The following is a 22,126-nucleotide window of genomic DNA, read 5'->3' on the forward strand; positions in this document are numbered from 1 at the left end:
CCTGCCAATCTTTCTCGACCGTCTATGGCATGGCCTTTGTTTTCAGCGCGTTTCAGGTTCAAAGAGTCACACCCGGCCTCGATGGAGACACACCTGGGCAGGTACAGATGGCTGCAGAGAAGAAAGAGAGACAGGTCAGCACTTAATACATCCTACTCCTTGGTTTCACTTACTCACAGCACGATAGAAATAATAATAATAATAATTATTATTATTATTATTATTATTATTATTATTTGAAAAAGGAGACGGAGGGCCGGATTCTGGAAGCCCAAGAACAAGCCATTCGAGCCAAAGCCAGAACTGCAAAATCGGTGACAGATCCCAAGTGTAGAGTCTGCAAGGAAGCAGATGAAAATAATAGATCCCATCCTCAGCTGCTGCAAGAAGATCGCGGACAGACTACAAGCAGAAGCACAACATCGTTGCTCAGATGATTAATTGGAACTTGTGCCACAAATACCATCTGCCTGTGACAACGAACTGGTGGGATCACAAGCCGGAAAAGGTTACAGAAAATGAACACGTCAAGCTATACTGGGACTCCCGGATTCAGACAGACAGAGTTTTGGAGCACAAGACTCCTGACCTCACAATCGTGTTAAAAAATGTGAACGAGTCCACGGCAGACACTCTGCTGGCTGTTGTATTGGACCACACGTCGGACACTTCCCAAGTGTCTAGGACTGTATGATGTATTGGCGAATAATGCATGGAGATCCCAGTAAGGTGGCCTTCTGCAACTGGAAGATGGTAATTTTGTCAGCGCCGATTGTGTTTAAGTGCAGGCCAAGGTCTTTAGGCACTGCACTCAGTGTGCCGATCCCCACTGGGACTACCTTGACTGGCTTGTGCCAGAGTCTTTGCAGTTCGATCTTTATTATTATTATTATTATTATTATTATTATTATTATTAACACAACAAGATGAGTCCGCAGCAGACATTCTGCTGGCTGTTGTATTGGATCATACGTTGGACACTTCCCAAGTGTCTAGAACTGTGTGATGTATTGATGAATAATGCGTGCAGATCCAAGCACGCTGGCCTTTTGCAGCTGGCAGATGGTAATTTTGTCAGCGCCGATTGTGTTTAAGTGCAGGCCAGGGTCTTGAGGCACTGCACCCTGTGTGCCGATCACCACTGGGACTACCTTGACTGGCTTGTGCCAGTGTCTTTGCAGTTCGATCTTTATTATTATTATTAATATTATTATTATTTGAAACACCACAAGATGAGTCCACAGCAGACACTCTGCTGGTTGTTGAATTGTATCACACGTCGGACACTTCCCAAGTGTCTAGAACTGTGTGATGTATCGGTGAATAATGCGTGCAGATCCAAGCAGGCTGGCCTTTTGCAGCTGGCAGATGGTAATCTTGTCAGTGCCAATTGTGTTTAAGTGCAGGCCAGGGTCTTGAGGCACTGCACCCTGTGTGCCGATCACCACTGGGACTCCCTTGATTGGCTTGTGCCAGAGTCTTTGCAGTTCGATCTTTAAATCCTTATATCGTGTCATCTTTTCCTGTTGTTTTTCTGCAATCCTGCTGTCATCTGGGATTGCAAAATCAATGACCCATACTTCGTTTTTTAACACGATCGTGAGGTCATTATTATTTATTATTATTATTATTATTATTATTATTATTATTTAATTCTGCCATCTTTGGAATTCCCCCATTGCAAGGGTAAACCATGTTTCATTCCTGATTGTTGTCCAATATGGCAACCCTAAGGATGTAAACATTTTACAGGACAATAACAACAAAAACAACAACAACAACAACAACAACAACAATGTGCCATTTTTTCTCTCTTCATAGAGACCCAAAGCAGGCTTTTAAAGAATTTGTTAGGTCTTCAATGTAATCCTATAGTATATTTCCCTGAAAAGTTACTATAATAATAATAACAACAACAACAACAACATCAACACTTTATTTCTACCCCGCTACCATCTCCCCAAGGGACTCGGTGCAGCTTACATGAAGCCGAGCCCGAACATAACAATACAAGCAATAATCACAACAATAGTACAAGCATAAACATAAACATATAACATTATCAATAAGACAACATACAATTAAAACCATAGAATTGCATTGGACGATCTAACCCATTCTTAAACAAGATCCAGAGGTGTTGAAAGAGAATATTGCATTCTACAGTATTACGGACTGCAAAGCCCAGCATCCCCCAGCTAGCATCAGACGCTGTCTAACAAAGCCACTTTCCCAAAGTTCAAGCTCCATTATAATAGTTGTATAGTTACTACATGGTTACTACATGGTTACTACATGGTTACTACATGGTTACTACATGGTTACTAAAGACCCCTACGTTGAGGTCTAAGTCCCTACTAAAGGCCTACGGCCATGAAAAGGAGAAAACTCACCAAGAAAGCAAACAATTTAGTGCCTCCAATGCACTAAAGACGGTGCCCTCTTTGCCAACTTCTTAAAAATGAAAGTAGAAGCGCCGTCTCTGGAATTCCCCCTTCGCAAGGTTAAAACAGGCTCCATTCCTGATTGTTATCCAATATGCCAAACCCATGGGGACAAAACATTTTACGGAACTGATACAAATATGGCAAAAGTTGCCCTGCTTTCTGGGAAGTGGTCATATTGCAATTTCCAATGGCGTTACGATAGTATTTATGGCAGATTTTCAGTTAACCAGATCACAAGCAACCAATGGGAAATGGTACAAAATAGCCACAAATTTAAACTGCTACTAAATAGTTACTAAATAATTACAGATTAGCTACAAAATAGCCACAAAATATATTTTTTTCATCATGTCAGAAGCAAATAAAGAATATACTGCAAGTAGCTTCTGGTTTTAAATAGTTACAAAATAGTTACAGATTAGTTACAAAATGGCAATAAATAAAGAATATACTGCAAGTAGCTTCTGGTTTTAAATAGTTACAAAATAGTTACAGATTAGTTACAAAATGGCTACAAATAGCTATTGAATAGTTACAAAATAGTTACAGATTAGCTACAAAATAGCTATTAAATTATTACAAAATAGTTACAAAATATATACAGATGAGCTGCAAAATAGCCACAAAATAGCTATATAATAGCTACTAAATAGTTACTAAATAGTTACAGATCGTGTCAGAAGTGAATTGAGAATATACGACAAGTAGCTTCTGGTTTTAAATAGTTACAAAATAGTTACATATTAGCTACAAAATAGCAATTAAATAGTTACAAAATAGTTACAGATGAGCTGCAAAATAGCCACAAAATAGCTATAAAATAGCTACTAAATAGTTACAGATCAGCTACAAAATGGCCACAAAATAGCTATTGAATAGTTACAAAATAGTTACAAATTAGCTACAAAATAGTTTTTCCCATCATGTCAGAAGCAAATACAGAATATACCGCAAGTAGCTTCTGTTTTTAAATAGTTACAAAATAGTTACAGATTAGTTACAAAATGGCCACAATTTTTTTATATTACTTATTATACTTTATCTTTATATTATACATATATAATATCTTTATATTTCACATATTATATATTTTTATATTTCGTATATGAAATATTTCTTATTCTCTAGTTTACATTACATACTATATTTTATTTTTAAATATTATAGTATATAACATACGTATTTATATTTTACATTGCATACTATATTTTATTTTTAGATCTTATAGTATATATTTATTTATATTTTATTCTATGTTTATTTTTATATTTTATCATACATATTATACGTTATTTTTATATATAACACATATTTTCATATTTTATATATTGCATATTATATATTATATTATAAGGCAGGATCATCAAGTTTGCAGACGACACCAAATTGGGAGGGAGAGCCAATAGTCCAGAGGACAGGAGCAGAATTCAAAACGATCTTGACAGATTAGAGAGATGGGCCAAAACTAACAAAATGAAGTTCAACAGTGACAAATGCAAGATACTCCACTTAGGCAGGAAAAACGAAATGCAAAGATACAGAATGGGTGACGCCTGGCTCGAGAGCAGTACGTGTGAAAAAGATCTTGGAGTCCTCGTGGACAACAAGTTAAACATGAGCCAGGAATGTGATGTGGCGGCAAAAAAAGCCAATGGGATTTTGGCCTGCATCAATAGGAGCCTAGTGTCTAGATCTAGGGAAGTCATGCTCCCCATGCTCTATTCCGCTTTGGTGAGACCACACCTGGAATATTGTGTCCAATTCTGGGCACCACAATTCAAGAGAGATATTGACAAGCTGGAATGTGTCCAGAGGAGGGCGACTAAAATGATCAAGGATCTGGAGAACAAGCCCTATGAGGAGCGGCTTAAGGAGCTGGGCATGTTTAGCCTAAAGAAGAGAAGGCTGAGAGGAGACATGATAGCCATGTATAAATATGTGAGAGGAAGCCACAGGGAGGAGTGAGCAAGCTTGTTTTCTGCTTCCCTGGAGACTAGGACGCAGTGGAACAATGGCTTCAAACTACAAGAGAGGAGATTCCATCTGAACATGAGGAAGAACTTCCTGACTGTGAGAGCTGTTCAGCAGTGGAACTCTCTGCCCCGGAGTGTGGTGGAGGCTCCTTCTTTGGAAGCTTTTAAGCAGAGGCTGGATGGCCATCTGTCAGGGGTGATTTGAATGCAATATTCCTGCTTCTTGGCAGAATGGGGTTGGACTGGATGGCCCAGGAGGTCTCTTCCAACTCTTTGATTCTAGGATTCTATATTGTTAACAGGACAAAGGCACCCAAGAGGACAAGCAATGGAGCCCTCTAGTGGCCAGTCCAATTCATGCAGTCAGGCCAAAGCTTAGCTAGCATTTCCCTGCATTGTGCTCTACAATCAGGTTTTCTCTTTTTGGAGCAAGCCCTGCCTTAAGTCTCTCTGTGTTTTCCTTCCTTTCTTGGCTTTGATTTAGCAGCTGCAAAAGCCCTTTCCCCGCCACCTGCCCCTTCTCCTTACCTGCCATCTGCAGCAGTTGCATCCAGGCACAGGCTTTGCAACATGAAAGTGAAACTTAATTCGAGTTGCAAGAAATAGGCAATGCTTTGCCAGGAAATCATGTGTCTGCAGACAGGGACCGTTGCTTTCATGTTTACTATTAAAAGAGGCCTAATCGATAACGCTATCTCACGCACAAGCCTGTAGCCGAGGGAGTTAACGTTTCCGAAAATGTTCAAATCAATATAAATAAAAAACATAATGTCCGTGGGTTGTTGCAGGTCTTTCAGGCTGTCTGGCCAAGTTCTAGAACAGTGTTTCTCAACCTGGGGGTCGGGACCCCTGAGGGGGTCGCGAAGGGGTGTCAGAGGGGTCGCCAAAGACCATCAGAAAACACAGTATTTTCTGATGGTCATGGGGATTCCATGTGGGAAGTTTGAGCCAATTCTATCGTTGGTGGAGTTCAGAATGTTCTTTGATTGTAATGAACTATAAATCCTAGCAACTACAACTCCCAAAAGTCAAGGTGTATTTTCCCCAGGCTCCACCAGTGTTCACATTTGCACACATTGAATATTTGTGCCGAGTTTGGTCCAGATCCACCATTGCGTGAATCCACAGTGCTCTCTGGATATAGGTGAACTACAACTCCCAAACTCAAGGTCAATACCCACCAAACCTTTCCAGTGTTTTCCATTGGCCATGGGAGTTCTGTGTTGCAAATTAGGTTCAAATCCATCACTGGTGAAGTTCAAAATGCTCTTTGATTGTAGGTGAACTATAAATCCCAGCAACTACAACTCCCAAATTACAAAATCAATCCTCCCCCAACCCCACTAGCATTTACATGTGGTTGCATTGGGTATTTGTGCCCAGTTTGGTCCAGTGAATGAAAATACATCTTGCATATCTGATATGTACATTATGATTTATAACAGTAGTAAAATGACTTTTATGAAGTAGCAACAAAAACAATGTTATGGTTGGGGGTCACCACAACATGAGGGGCTGGATTAAGGGGTTACGGCATTAGGAAGGTCGAGAACCACTTTTAGAAGCATTCTCTCCTGACGTTTTGCTCACATCTGTGGCAGGCATCCTCAGAGATTGTGAAGTCTGTTGGAAACTAGCAACATTGGGTTTATATATCTGTGGAAGATCCAGAGTGGGACAAAGAACTCTTGTCTGTTGGAGGCAGGTGTGAATGTTTCAGTTGGTCATGTCAAGACACACAGTTCTGAGTCCAAAAGCAAAGTTTATTAAGTCCAACACAAATTAAGCACAGAAGCACTTAATTTCAGTGCTTCTGGCACAGAGGCAGCCCTAGGTAATTTTCAATGGTAAGCAAACAATATTTTGCCCCCCCCCCCCCCCCAACCAATCATTGATATATATATTCGGTTCGTTGTGGGAGTTCTGTGTGCCATATTTGGTTCGATTCCATCATTGGTGGAGTTCAGAATGCTCTTTGATTGTAATGAACTATAAATCCTAGCAACTACAACTCCCAAAAGTCAAGGTCTATTTTCCCCAGGGTCCACCAGTGTTCACATTTGCACACATTGAATATTTGTGCCAAGTTTGGTCCAGATCCACCATTGCGTGAATCCACAGTGCTCTCTGGATATAGGTGAACTACAACTCCCAAACTCAAGGTCAATACCCACCAAACCTTTCCAGTGTTTTCCATTGGCCATGGGAGTTCTGTGTTGCAAATTAGGTTCAAATCCATTCCTGTCGGAGTTCAGAATGGTCTTTGATAATAGGTGAACTATAAATCCCAGCAACTACAACTCCCAAATTACAAAATCAATCCTCCCCAAACCCCACTAGCATTCACATTTGGGTGTATTGGGGTTTTGTGCCCAGTTTGGTCCAGTGAATGAAAATGCATCCTGCATATCAGATATTTACATTATGAACAGTAGTAAAATGACTGTTATGAAGTAGCAACAAAAACAATGTTATGGTTGGGGGTCACCACAACATGAGGGACTGTATTCAGGGGTCACGGCATTAGGAAGGTTGAGAACCACTGTTCTAGAAGCATTCTCTCCTGACGTTTTGCTCACATCTGTGGCAGGCATCCTCAGAGATTGTGAAGTCTGTTGGAAACTAGCAACATTGGGTTTCTATATCTGCGGAAGGTCCAGAGTGGGACAAAGAACTCTTGTCTGTTGGAGGCAGGTGTGAATGTTTCAACTGGTCACGTCAAGACACACAGTTCTGAGTCCAAAAGCATAGTTTATTAAGTCCAACACAAATTAAACTCAGAAGCACTTAACTTCAGTGCTTCTGTGGAAGGCCCAGAGTGGGACAAAGAACTCTTGTCTGCTGGAGGCAGGTGTGAATGTTTCAACTGGTCACGTCAAGACACACAGTTCTGAGTCCAAAAGCATAGTTTATTAAGTCCAACACAAATTAAGCTCAGAAGCACTTAACTTCAGTGCTTCTGTGGAAGGCCCAGAGTGGGACAAAGAACTCTTGTCTGTTGGAGGCAGGTGTGAATGTTTCAACTGGTCACGTCAAGACACACAGTTCTGAGTCCAAAAGCATAGTTTATTAAGTCCAACACAAATTAAGCTCAGAAGCACTTAACTTCAGTGCTTCTGTGGAAGGTCCAGAGTGGGACAAAGAACTCTTGTCTGTTGGAGGCAGGTGTGAATGTTTCAACTGGTCACGTCAAGACACACAGTTCTGAGTCCAAAAGCATAGTTTATTAAGTCCAACACAAATTAAGCTCAGAAGCACTTAACTTCAGTGCTTCTGTGGAAGGCCCAGAGTGGGACAAAGAACTCTTGTCTGTTGGAGGCAGGTGTGAATGTTTCAACTGGTCACGTCAAGACACACAGTTCTGAGTCCAAAAGCATAGTTTATTAAGTCCAACACAAATTAAGCTCAGAAGCACTTAACTTCAGTGCTTCTGTGGAAGGTCCAGAGTGGGACAAAGAACTCTTGTCTGTTGGAGGCAGGTGTGAATGTTTCAACTGGTCACGTCAAGACACACAGTTCTGAGTCCAAAAGCATAGTTTATTAAGTCCAACACAAATTAAGCTCAGAAGCACTTAACTTCAGTGCTTCTGTGGAAGGCCCAGAGTGGGACAAAGAACTCTTGTCTGTTGGAGGCAGGTGTGAATGTTTCAACTGGTCACGTCAAGACACACAGTTCTGAGTCCAAAAGCATAGTTTATTAAGTCCAACACAAATTAAGCTCAGAAGCACTTAACTTCAGTGCTTCTGTGGAAGGTCCAGAGTGGGACAAAGAACTCTTGTCTGTTGGAGGCAGGTGTGAATGTTTCAACTGGTCACGTCAAGACACACAGTTCTGAGTCCAAAAGCATAGTTTATTAAGTCCAACACAAATTAAGCTCAGAAGCACTTAACTTCAGTGCTTCTGTGGAAGGCCCAGAGTGAGACAAAGAACTCTTGTCTGTTGGAGGCAGGTGTGAATGTTTCAACTGGTCACGTCAAGACACACAGTTCTGAGTCCAAAAGCATAGTTTATTAAGTCCAACACAAATTAAGCTCAGAAGCACTTAACTTCAGTGCTTCTGTGGAAGGTCCAGAGTGGGACAAAGAACTCTTGTCTGTTGGAGGCAGGTGTGAATGTTTCAACTGGTCACGTCAAGACACACAGTTCTGAGTCCAAAAGCATAGTTTATTAAGTCCAACACAAATTAAGCTCAGAAGCACTTAACTTCAGTGCTTCTGTGGAAGGCCCAGAGTGGGACAAAGAACTCTTGTCTGTTGGAGGCAGGTGTGAATGTTTCAACTGGTCACGTCAAGACACACAGTTCTGAGTCCAAAAGCATAGTTTATTAAGTCCAACACAAATTAAGCTCAGAAGCACTTAACTTCAGTGCTTCTGCGGAAGGTCCAGAGTGGGACAAAGAACTCTTGTCTGTTGGAGGCAGGTGTGAATGTTTCAACTGGTCACGTCAAGACACACAGTTCTGAGTCCAAAAGCATAGTTTATTAAGTCCAACACAAATTAAGCTCAGAAGCACTTAACTTCAGTGCTTCTGCGGAAGGTCCAGAGTGGGACAAAGAACTCTTGTCTGTTGGAGGCAGGTGTGAATGTTTCAACTGGTCACGTCAAGACACACAGTTCTGAGTCCAAAAGCATAGTTTATTAAGTCCAACACAAATTAAGCTCAGAAGCACTTAACTTCAGTGCTTCTGTGGAAGGCCCAGAGTGGGACAAAGAACTCTTGTCTGTTGGAGGCAGGTGTGAATGTTTCAACTGGTCACGTCAAGACACACAGTTCTGAGTCCAAAAGCATAGTTTATTAAGTCCAACACAAATTAAGCTCAGAAGCACTTAACTTCAGTGCTTCTGTGGAAGGCCCAGAGTGGGACAAAGAACTCTTGTCTGTTGGAGGCAGGTGTGAATGTTTCAACTGGTCACGTCAAGACACACAGTTCTGAGTCCAAAAGCATAGTTTATTAAGTCCAACACAAATTAAGCTCAGAAGCACTTAACTTCAGTGCTTCTGTGGAAGGTCCAGAGTGGGACAAAGAACTCTTGTCTGTTGGAGGCAGGTGTGAATGTTTCAACTGGTCACGTCAAGACACACAGTTCTGAGTCCAAAAGCATAGTTTATTAAGTCCAACACAAATTAAGCTCAGAAGCACTTAACTTCAGTGCTTCTGTGGAAGGCCCAGAGTGAGACAAAGAACTCTTGTCTGTTGGAGGCAGGTGTGAATGTTTCAACTGGTCACGTCAAGACACACAGTTCTGAGTCCAAAAGCATAGTTTATTAAGTCCAACACAAATTAAGCTCAGAAGCACTTAACTTCAGTGCTTCTGTGGAAGGTCCAGAGTGGGACAAAGAACTCTTGTCTGTTGGAGGCAGGTGTGAATGTTTCAACTGGTCACGTCAAGACACACAGTTCTGAGTCCAAAAGCATAGTTTATTAAGTCCAACACAAATTAAGCTCAGAAGCACTTAACTTCAGTGCTTCTGTGGAAGGTCCAGAGTGGGACAAAGAACTCTTGTCTGTTGGAGGCAGGTGTGAATGTTTCAACTGGTCACGTCAAGACACACAGTTCTGAGTCCAAAAGCATAGTTTATTAAGTCCAACACAAATTAAGCTCAGAAGCACTTAACTTCAGTGCTTCTGCGGAAGGCCCAGAGTGAGACAAAGAACTCTTGTCTGTTGGAGGCAGGTGTGAATGTTTCAACTGGTCACGTCAAGACACACAGTTCTGAGTCCAAAAGCATAGTTTATTAAGTCCAACACAAATTAAGCTCAGAAGCACTTAACTTCAGTGCTTCTGCGGAAGGTCCAGAGTGGGACAAAGAACTCTTGTCTGTTGGAGGCAGGTGTGAATGTTTCAACTGGTCACGTCAAGACACACAGTTCTGAGTCCAAAAGCATAGTTTATTAAGTCCAACACAAATTAAGCTCAGAAGCACTTAACTTCAGTGCTTCTGTGGAAGGTCCAGAGTGGGACAAAGAACTCTTGTCTGTTGGAGGCAGGTGTGAATGTTTCAACTGGTCACGTCAAGACACACAGTTCTGAGTCCAAAAGCATAGTTTATTAAGTCCAACACAAATTAAGCTCAGAAGCACTTAACTTCAGTGCTTCTGCGGAAGGTCCAGAGTGGGACAAAGAACTCTTGTCTGTTGGAGGCAGGTGTGAATGTATCAGTTGGCCACCTTGGTTAGCATTTGATGGCCTGACAGTTTTGACGCGTGGCTTGTTACTGCCTGGGGAATTCCTTTGTTGAGAGGTGATGAGGTGTTCCCAATTGTTACTTGTCTGGAGTTCTCCTGTGTTTGAGTTTTGGTTTTTATTTACTGTTATAATTTTGCGGTCGCCTTTGCAGCCCAAAAGACAGCTGCATCTGTCAAGTAGGAACTTTAGATACCGCGTATGCGGGGAAGCTAATTTAACTAATTTACGACGCCATAAAAACCTCCAGCAAGCATGCATCAGTGATCTAGCCAATGGTCTACAACAAAACAATGTACCAGATCTCACTAAACATTGCAATTGTATTTTGTTTTAAGAATATAGCATTTGATGGCCTGACAGTTTTGACGTGTGGCTTGTTACTGCCTGGGGAATTCCTTTGTTGAGAGGTGATGAGGTGTTCCCGATTGTTACTTGTCTGGAGTTCCCCTGTGTTTGAGTTTTGTTTTTTATTTACTGTTATAATTTTGCGGTCGCCTTTGCAGCCCAAAAGACAGTTGCATCTGCCAAGTAGGAAATTTAGATACCGCATATGCAGGGAGGCTAATTTAACCTAATTTACGATGCCATAAAAATCTCCAGCAAGCATGCAAAGCATGAGGAAGTACTTCATCAGTGGTCTAACCAATGGTCTAGCACCGAAACACTGCACCAGATCTCATTAAGCATTGCAATTGTATCTTGTTTTAAGTATATAGCATTTGATGGCCTGACAGTTTTGAGCTGTGGTTTGTTACTGCCTGGGGAATTCCTTTGTTGAGAGGTGATAAGGTGTTCCCGATTGTTACTTGTCTGGAGTTCCCCTGTGTTTGAGTTTTGTTTTTTATTTACTGTTATAATTTTGCAGTCACCTTTGCAGTCCAAAAGACAGTTGCATCTGCCAAGTAGGAAATTTAGATACCGCGTATGCGGGGAGGCTAAGTTAACTAATTTACAACGCCATAAAAATCTCCAGCAAGCATGCAAAGAATGAGGAAGTACTTCATCAGTGGTCTATCGCCGAAACAATGCACCAAATCTCACTAAACATTGCAATTGTATTTTGTTTTAAGAATATAGCACCGGGACTTGGAAAAAGGTTACGGAATACTTGAAACAAAAAAAAAGAAGAAGATGGTTTTGATCTAAAAAGTAGAGAAAGCAAAGAAAAAGATAGTAAAAAAGAAGGGAAAGAATTAGGATAGAAAGAGAAGGAGTGGAGGAGGAGAGAAGGAAGGAAGGAAAAAAGGAAAGAAGACCTCTTGAAGATACCAGGAAATAAAATAGATATGATCTCATCTATTATTATTATTATTATTATTATTATTATTATTATTATTATTATTATTATTGCTTTTCTTTTTCTTCTCTTCCACATTTGTCATTTGTACCCTACACAATTTTCTTAATTTTTTTTCCTCTTCTTTCTCTTTTCTTCTCTTTTTCTTTTTCTCTTTTTTAAATCTTCGTTGGTAATTGCTCATACTGTTTTTAATTGGAAAATATCAAATAAAGATTATAATAATTTAACTAATTTATGACACCATAAAAATCTCCAGCAAGCATGAAAAGAATGAGGAAATACTCCATCATTACATATATAAATGTAATGGTTGTTTGTGGGATTAACAGAACTCAAAAACCACTGGACGAATTGACACCAAATTTGGACACAAGACACCTAACAACCCAATGTACGTCCTTCACTCAAAAAAATTCATTTTGTCATTTGGGAGTTGTAGTTGCTGGGATTTATAGTCCACCTACAATCAAAGAGCATTCTGAACTCCACCAAGGATGGAATTGAACCAAATTTGTCACACCGTTCTCCCATGACCAACAGAAAATACTGGAAGGGTTTGGTGGGCAGTGTCCTTTGGTTTTGGAGTTGTAGTTCGCCTACATCCAAAGATCACTGTGGACTCAAACAATGATGGATCTGGACCAAACTCTACACGAATACTCAATATGTCCAAATGTGAACACTGGTGGAATTTGGGGAAAATAGAATCTTGACATTTGGGAGTTGTAGTTGCTGGGATTTATAGTTCACCTACAATCAAAGAGCATTCTGAACCCCACCAACGACTGAATTGGGCCAAACCTCCCACACAGAACCCCCATGACCACCAGAGTGGGCCACAGCAACGCGTGGCAGGGGACGGCTAGTAGTTTTACTACTTCTTTGGAAGCTTTTAAACAGAGGCTGGATGGCCATCTGTCAGGGGTGATTTGAATGCAATATTCCTGCTTCTTCGCAGGGAGTTGGACTGGATGGCCCATGAGGTTTCTTCCAACTCTTTGATTCTATGATATATATATATATATATATATATATATATATATATATATATATATATATATATAATATAGCACTGGGACTGTGGTGCAACTGGCTGGGAATCAGCTGCATTAAGATCACTACTGACCGAAAGGTCGTGAATTCAAAGCCAGCCCGGGTCGGAGTGAGCTTCTGGCCAAATTTGTGTAGCTTGCTGTCGACCTTTGCAGCCCGAAAGACAGTTGCATCTGTCAAGTAGGAAATTTAGGTACCGCTTATGGCTGGGTGTCAGCTGCATTAAGATCACTACTGACCAAAAGGTCATGAATTCGAAGCCAACCCAGGTCGGAGTGAGCTTCTGGCCAATTTGTGTAGCTTGCTGTCGACCTTTGCAGCCCAAAAGACAGATGTATCTGTCAAGTAGGAAATTTAGGTACCGCTTATGGCTGGGTGTCAGCTTCATTAAGATCACTACTGACCCAAAGGTCATGAATTCGAAGCCAACCCGGGTCGGAGTGAGCTTCTGACCAAATTTGTGTAGCTTGCTGTCGACCTTTGCAGCCCAAAAGACAGTTGCATCTGTCAAGTAGGAAATTTAGGTACAGCTTATGCGGGGAGGCAAATTTAACTAATTTACAAGGCCATACAAATATCCAGCAAGCATGCAAAGAATGAGGAAGTACTCCATCAGTGTCACAAATGAATGGTGAAGCAACAGCTCCCCTGGTGGCCAGAATACCCTCATGAAAAGCTGGAATGTTAAATAGCCTCTATATATGTTGTGTGTCTATGGCATTGAATGTTTTCCATGTATATGTACATTGTAACCTGCCCCGAGTCCCCTGCAGGGTGAGAAGGGTGGAATATACTGTAAATAAATACATATATTCCATTACTCTCTATTTAATGCATTGGTTGTTTTGTCTCTTGTGTCACGTGGATTGGGAACAACTTGCGATTCCAGTTGTTTATGATTTATTTATTTATTATGTATCGTTTTACAAACACAAACAAACAAAAAACATTTCTCGCTAAGCCTCTTTGAGTCCCGAATAGGAACGCAATGGTGCCGTCTGTCTGTTGTTTTGAGGCGGAGCAATGCTTTCCCATAGAAGAAAAGGGTCCTTCCAACAATTGCTGCGCATGTGACATGGTGAGCGTGAAGTTGAAGACCTTGATATTAGGGAGTTGTAGTTGCTGGGATTTATAGTTCGCCTACAATCAAAGAGCATTCTGAACTCCACCAACAATGGAATTGAACAAAACTTGGCACACAGAATTCTCCCGACGAACAGAAAATACTGGAAAGGTTTGGTGGCTATTGACCTTGAGTTTGGGAGTTGTAGTTCATCTACCTCCAGAGGGCACTGTGGACTCAAACAATGATGGATCTGGACCAACTTTGGCACGAATACTCAATATGCCCAAATGTGAACACAGGTGGAGTTTGGGGAAATTAGACCTTGATATTGGGAGTTGTAGTTGCTGGGATTTATAGTTCACCTGCAATCAAAGAGCATTCTGAATTCCACCAACAATGGAATTGAACCAAACTTGGCACACAGAATTCTCCTGACGAACAGAAAATACTGGAAAGGTTTGGTGGCTATTGACCTTGAGTTTGGGAGTTGTAGTTCATCTACCTCCAGAGGGCACTGTGGACTCAAACAATGATGGATCTGGACCAACTTTGGCACGAATACTCAATATGCCCAAATGTGAACACAGGTGGAGTTTGGGGAAAATAGACCTTGATATTGGGAGTTGTAGTTGCTGGGATTTATAGTTCACCTGCAATCAAAGAGCATTCTGAATTCCACCAACAATGGAATTGAACCAAACTTAGCATGCAGAACTCCCCTGATGAACAGAAAATACTGGAAGGGTTTGGTGGGCATTGACCTTGAGTTTTGGAGTTGTAGTTCACCTCCATCCAGAGAACACTGTGGACTCAAACAATGATGTATCTGCATCAAACTTGATACAAATACTCAACATGCCCAAATGTGAACACAGGTGGAGTTTGGGAAAAATAGACCTTAATATCTGGGAGTTGTAGTTGCTGGGATTTATAGTTCACCTACAATCAAAGACCACTCGGAACCACAGCCCACAACGGAGCTGCACCAAACGTGGCACAAATGCTCAATACGCCCAAATATGAACACTGGTGGACCTTGATATTTGGGAGTTGTAGTTGCTGGGGTTTATAGTTCACCTACAATCAAAGAGCCCCTTGAACCCCATCAGTGATAGAGTCAGGCCAAACTTATCACACAGAACTTCCATAACCAACAGAAAATACTGGAAGTGATTGGTGGGCATTGACCTTGAGTTTGGGAGTTGTAGTTCACCTACATCCAGAGAACACTGTGGACTCAAACAATGATGGATCCGCACCAAACTTGATACAAATACTCAATATGCCCAAATGTGAACACAGGTGGAGTTTGGGGAAAATAGACCTTGATATTTGGGAGTTGTAGTTGCTGGGATTTATAGTTCACCTACAATCAAAGAGCATTCTGAATTCCACCAACAATGGAATTGAACTAAACTTGGCATACAGAACTCCCTTGAGGAACAGAAAATACTGGAAAGGTTTGGTGGGCATTGACCTTGAGTTTGGGAGTTGTAGTTCATCTACCTCCAGAGGGCACTGTGGACTCAAACAATGATGGATATGGACCAAACTTGTTATGAATACTCAATATGCCCAAATGTGAAGTTTGAGTTTGGGAAAAATAGACCTTAATATTTGGGAGTTGTAGATGCTGGGGTTTATAGTTCACCTACAATCAAAGAGCACTCTGAACCATAGCCCACAATGGAGCTGCACCAAACGTGGCACAAATGCTCAATACGCCCAAATATGAACACTGGTGGACCTTGATATTTGGGAGTTGTAGTTGCTGGGGTTTATAGTTCACCTACAATCAAAGAGCTCCTTGAACCCCATCAATGATAGAGTCAGGTCAAACTTATCACACAGAACTTCCATAACCAACAAAAAATACTGGAAGTGATTGGTGGGCATTGACCTTGAGTTTGGGAGTTGTAGTTCACCTACATCCAGATTACACTGTGGACTCAAACAATGATGTATCTGCATCAAACTTGATACAAATACTCAACATATCCAAATGTGAACACAGGTGGAGTTTGGGAAAAATAGACCTTGATATTTGGGAGTTGTTGCTGGGATTTATAGTTCACCTACAATCAGAGAGCCCTTTGAACCCCATCAATGATAGAATCAGGCCAAACTTATCACACAGAAATCCCACGACTAACAGAAAATACTAGAGCGATTTGGGAGGAATTGACTGTAATTTAGGGGAGATGTAGTTCACCTGCCTCTGTAGAGCACTGTGAACCTAAACAACTATGGACCTGGACCAAATTTGGCACACATACATGATACACCATTATGTGAATGCTGGTGGAGTTGGGGGGACTGATTTTGTCATTTGAGAGATGTCATTGCTGCCAAAGGGATTCCTAAGACCATCAGGAATACGTATTTTCGGATGGTCTTTGGTGACCCCCCTGAGATCCGCCTCGTGACCCCCACCAGTGGTTCCTTCCCCCAGGATGAGAAACGGTGTAGTAGAGCATCAGCCACAGTCCCAGGTATGGAAAGAAGCCACCTTTATGGGGGTTTTAATGGAGTGTTTTCCTTTGGTCTTGTGCAGGTTTTCCTATATCGCCGTCTTCAGGAAATCTATCAGCAAAGAGTGTGGAAAAGCAAAGTCCAGCTGGATAATGAAGTAGCCCTGGGAGAAGGAGGCAAAAGGGACATAGACAGGAGATAGAGCCATTATTATTATTATTATTATTATTATTATTGACATTATTATTATTACTATTAACATTAGTGTCATTATTATTAGTATCATTATTATTACTGCTGTTATTAATATTGTCATTGGTATCATTATTATTATTATTATTACTGCCATTATTGTTATTATTATTGTTAGTGCCATTATTATTACTATTGTCATTGGTATCACTATTATTATTATTATTATTATTATTATTATTATTACTGTCATTATTGTTAATATTATTAGTGCCATTATTACTGCTATTATTATTACTATTGTCATTGGTATCATTATTATTACTGTCATTATTGTTATTATTATTAGTGACATTATTATTAGTGTCATTGTTATTACTGCTATTATTATTACTATTGTCATTGATATCAGTGTTATTATTATTGCCATTATTGTTGTTATTATTAGTGCCATTAGTGTCATTATTATTAGTATCATTATTATTACTGCTATTATTACTATTGTCATTGGTATTACTATTATTATTACTGTCATTATTATTAGTGCCATTATTATTAGTGTCATTATTATTAGTATGGTCATTGATATCATTATTATTATTACTGTCATTATTGTTATTATTATTAGTGCCATTAGTGTCATTATTATTAGTGCCTTTATATTTCTTATTAGTAGTAGTATCATTGTTGTTGTTATTATTATTATTAGTGTCATTATTATTACTATTGTCATTGGTATTATTGTTGTTCATTCGTTCAGTCGTCTCCGACTCTTCGTGACCTCATGGACCAGCCCAGGCCAGAGCTTCCTGTCGGCCGTCACCACCCCCAGCTCCCTCAAGGTCAGTCCAGTCACTTCAAGGATGCCATCCATCCATCTTGCCCTTGGTCGGCCCCTCTTCCTTTTACCTTCCACTTTCCCCAGCATCATTCCCTTCTCTAGGCTTTCCTGTCTCCTCATGATGTGGCCAAAGTACTTCAACTTTGTCTCTAGTATCTTTCCCTCCAGTGAGCAGCCAGGCTTTCTTTCCTGGAGGATGGACTGGTTGGATCTTCTCGCAGTCCAAGGCACTCTCAGCACTTTCCTCCAACACCACAGCTCAAAAGCATCCATCTTCCTTCGCTCAGCCTTCCCTAAGGTCCAGCTCTCACATCCGTAGGTGACTACAGGGAATACCATGGCTTTGACTAGGCAATGGATCTTTGTTGCCAGTCTGATGTCTCTACTCTTCACTATTTTATCGAGACTGGACATTGCTCTCCTCCCAAGAAGGAAGCGTCTTCTGATTTCCTGGCCACAGTCTGCGTCTGCAGTAATCTTTGCACCTAGAAATACAAAGTCTGTCATGGCCTCCACGGTTTCTCCCTCTATTTTCCAGTTGTCAATCATTCTTGTTGCCATAATCTTGGTTTTTTTGACGTTTAGCTGCAACCCGGCTTTTGCGCTTTCTTCTTTCACCTTGATTAGAAGGCTCCTCAGCTCCTCCTCGCTTTCGGCCATCAGAGTGGTGTCATCTGCATATCTGAGGTTGTTAATGTTTCTTCCAGCCATTTTCACCCCAGCTTTGCATTCCTCAAGCCCCGCACATCGCATGATGTGTTCTGCATACAAGTTAAAAAGATTGGGTGAGAGGATGCAGCCTTGCCGGACGCCTTTCCCAATCTTGAACCAGTCTCCTGTTCCGTGGTCAGTTCTGACTGTTGCTCCTTGGTCCTTGTACAGATTCCTCAGGAGAGAGGGAAGGGGGCTTGGGATGCCCATCCCACCAAGGACTTGCCACCATTTATTATGATCCACACAGTCAAAGGCTTTAGAGTAGTCAATGAAGCAGAAAGAGATGTTTTTTTGACACTCCCTGCCTTCCTCCATTCTCCAGCATCCGGATATTGGCAATCTGGTCTCTGCTTCCTCTACCTTTTCTAAACCCAGCTTGAACATCTGGCAACTCTCGCTCCATGTCTTGCTGGAGTCTTCCTTGCAGGATCTTGAGCATTACCTTACTGGCATGAGAAATAAGGGCAACTGTACGGAAGTTGGCGCAGTCTTTCGCATTTCCCTTTTTTGGTATGGGGATATAAGTGGATTTTTTCCAGTCTGATGGCCATTCTTGTGTTTTCCATATTTGCTGGCAAATGGCATGCATCACCTTGACAGCATCATCTTTTAAGATTTTAAACAGTTCAGCTGGGATCCCGTCGTCTCCTGCTGCCTTGTTGTTAGCAATGCTTCTTAAGGCCCATTCAACCTCACTCCTCAGGATATTATTATTACTTGGTATTATTATTATTATTATTATTATTGGTATTATTATTACTGTCATTATTGGTATTATTAGTGCCATTAGTGTCATTATTATTAGTGCCATTATTTTTATTATTAGTAGTAGTATCATTGTTGTTGTTGTTGTTATTATTATTATTATTAGTGTCATTATTATTACTATTGTCATTGGCATCATTATTATAACTGTCATTATTGTTATTATTAGTGCCATTAGTGTCATTATTATTAGTGCCATTATTTTTATTAGTAGTAGTAGTGCCATTGTTTTTATTATTATTAGTGCCATTATTATAAATGTCATTTTTATTACTATTCTCATTGGTATCATTATTAATACTGTCATTATTTTTATTATTATTAGTGCCATTAGTGCCATTATTAGTGCCATTATTATTAGTGTCATTATTGTTACTGCTATTATTATTACTATTGTCATTGATATCATTATTATTATTATTATTATTACTGTCATTATTGTTATTATTATTAGTGCCATTAGTGTCATTATTATTAGTGCCATCACTCTTACGGCAATTATTATTACTATTTTCATTGGTATTATTATTATTATTATTATTATTGTCATTATTGTTATTATTATTAGTGCCATTAGTGTCATTATTATAAGTGTCATTATTATTACTATTGTCATTGGTATTATTATTATTATTATTATTGTCATTATTATTAGTGCCATTATTTTTATTATTAGTGGTAGTATCATTGTTATTATTATTATTATTATTAGTGTCATTATTATTACTATTGTCATTGGTATTATTATTATTATTATTATTATTACTGTCACTATTGTAATTATTATTAGTGCCATTAGTGTCATTATTATCAGTGCCATTATTTTTATTATTATTATTAGTAGTATCATTGTTATTGTTATTATTATTAGTGTCATTATTATTTCTGTCCCAACTTGGGTTCCAGCTTTGCATGGCAGCAACAACAACAACAACAACTTTCTATGACTTACCTTTTGGGTTACGATCTCGGGATCTTTGATTTCAAACAGGTAGAGCCCCTTGCTGTCCATCAAAGAGGTGAGTGATGGCTCCAGTCCTAGGAAAGCCCAAGGAAACAATGAAAAAGTCTGATATCTTCACAATAGTCACACTCTTAGAAGGGAGAAAACATCGTACAGAAACCCTACCTGGCATCAACCTCCCCCCAAAGTTAAAATTGCAGGAGAAATAACAATATATGTGTGTATGTTTTCATATATGCTTTTAAGACAATAATATTAATATTATTATTAATAATAATATTATTATTAATAATAATAATGTTTTAATATGCACTTTTATAGATGTCTTTGACTATGTTGGGCTCCATAAATAGATAATAATAATTTCAGATATTCACCCCATCTCAGCCTAAATAATAATAATAATAATAATAATAATAATAATAATAATTAATAATAATAATAATAATGTTTTAATATGCACTTTTACAGATGTCTTTGACTATGTTGTGCTCCATAAATAGATAATAATAATTTCAGATATTCACCCCATCTCGGCCTAAATAATAATAATAATAATAATAATGTTTTAATATGTACTTTTATAGATGTCTTTGACAATGGTGTGCTCCATAAATAGATAATAATAATTTCAGATATTCACCCCATCTCAGCCTAAATAATAATAATAATAATAATAATGGTTTAATATGTACTTTTATAGATGTCTTTGACTATGTTGTGCTCCATAAATAGATAATAATCATTTCAGATATTCACCCCATCTCAGCCTAAATAATAATAATAATAATAATAATAATAATAATAATGTTTTAATATGCACTTTTACAGATGTCTTTGACTATGTTGTGCTCCATAAATAGATAATAATAATTTCAGATATTCACCCCATCTCAGCCTAAATAATAATAATAATAATAATAATAATAATAATAATGTTTAATATGCACTTTTATAGATGTCTTTGACTATGGTGTGCTCCATAAATAGATAATAATCATTTCAGATATTCACCCCATCTCAGCCTAAATAATAATAATAATAATAATAATAATAATAATAATAATAATGTTTAATATGCACTTTTATAGAGGTCTTTGACTATGTTGTGCTCCATAAATAGATAATAATAATTTCAGATATTCACTCCATCTCAACCTAAATAATAATAATAATAATAATAATAATAATAATAATAATGGTTTAATATGCACTTTTATAGATGTCTTTGACTATGGTGTGCTCCATAAATAGATAATAATAATTTCAGATATTCACTCCATCTCAACCTAAATAATAATAATAATAATAATAATAATAATAATAATGGTTTAATATGCACTTTTATAGATGTCTTTGACTATGGTGTGCTCCATAAATAGATAATAATAATTTCAGATATTCACTCCATCTCAACCTAAATAATAATAATAATAATAATAATGTTTTAATATGTACTTTTATAGATGTCTTTGACTATGTTGTGATCCATAAATAGATAATAATAATTTCAAATATTCACTCCATCTCAGCCTAAATAATAATAATAATAATAATAATAATAATAATAATGTTTTAATATGCACTTTTATAGATGTATTTGACTATGTTGTGCTCCATAAATAGATAATAATAATTTCAGATATTCACCCCATCTCAGCCTAAATGATAATAATAATAATAATAATAATAATAATGTTTCAATATGCACTTTTACAGATGTCTTTGACTATGTTGGGCTCCATAAATAGATAATAATAATTTCAGATATTCACTCCATCTCAGCCTAAATAATAATAATAATAATAATAATAATAATAATAATAATGTTTTAATATGCACTTTTACAGATGTCTTTGACTATGGTGTGCTCCATAAATAGATAATAATAATTTCAGATATTCACCCCATCTCAGCCTAAATAATAATAATAATAATAATAATAATAATAATAATGTTTTAATATGCACTTTTACAGATGTCTTTGACTATGTTGTGCTCCATAAATAGATAATAATAATTTCAGATATTCACCCCATCTCAGCCCAAATAATAATAATAATAATAATAATAATAATAATAATGTTTTAATATGCACTTTTACAGATGTCTTTGACTATATTGTGCTCCATAAATAGATAATAATAAT

General features: G+C 38.6%; 1 protein-coding gene across 1 annotated transcript in view; it reads right to left on the reverse strand.

The window, feature by feature from the left end:
• Positions 1 to 14,495: 14,495 nt before the first annotated feature.
• CETP (cholesteryl ester transfer protein) overlaps positions 14,496 to 22,126 on the reverse strand; it is a 47,881-nt gene continuing 40,250 nt past the window's right edge. The window contains exons 15-16 of the mRNA XM_067470998.1: positions 19,966 to 20,051; positions 14,496 to 16,664 (exon numbers count right to left, since the gene is read on the reverse strand). Coding sequence (XP_067327099.1) covers positions 16,590 to 16,664; positions 19,966 to 20,051 — 161 coding nt within the window. The 3' untranslated portion in view covers positions 14,496 to 16,589. The remainder of the gene's footprint in view (positions 16,665 to 19,965; positions 20,052 to 22,126) is intronic.

Source organism: Anolis sagrei, chromosome 8, assembly GCF_037176765.1.
Source record: "Anolis sagrei isolate rAnoSag1 chromosome 8, rAnoSag1.mat, whole genome shotgun sequence".
Classification (NCBI taxonomy): domain Eukaryota; kingdom Metazoa; phylum Chordata; class Lepidosauria; order Squamata; family Dactyloidae; genus Anolis; species Anolis sagrei.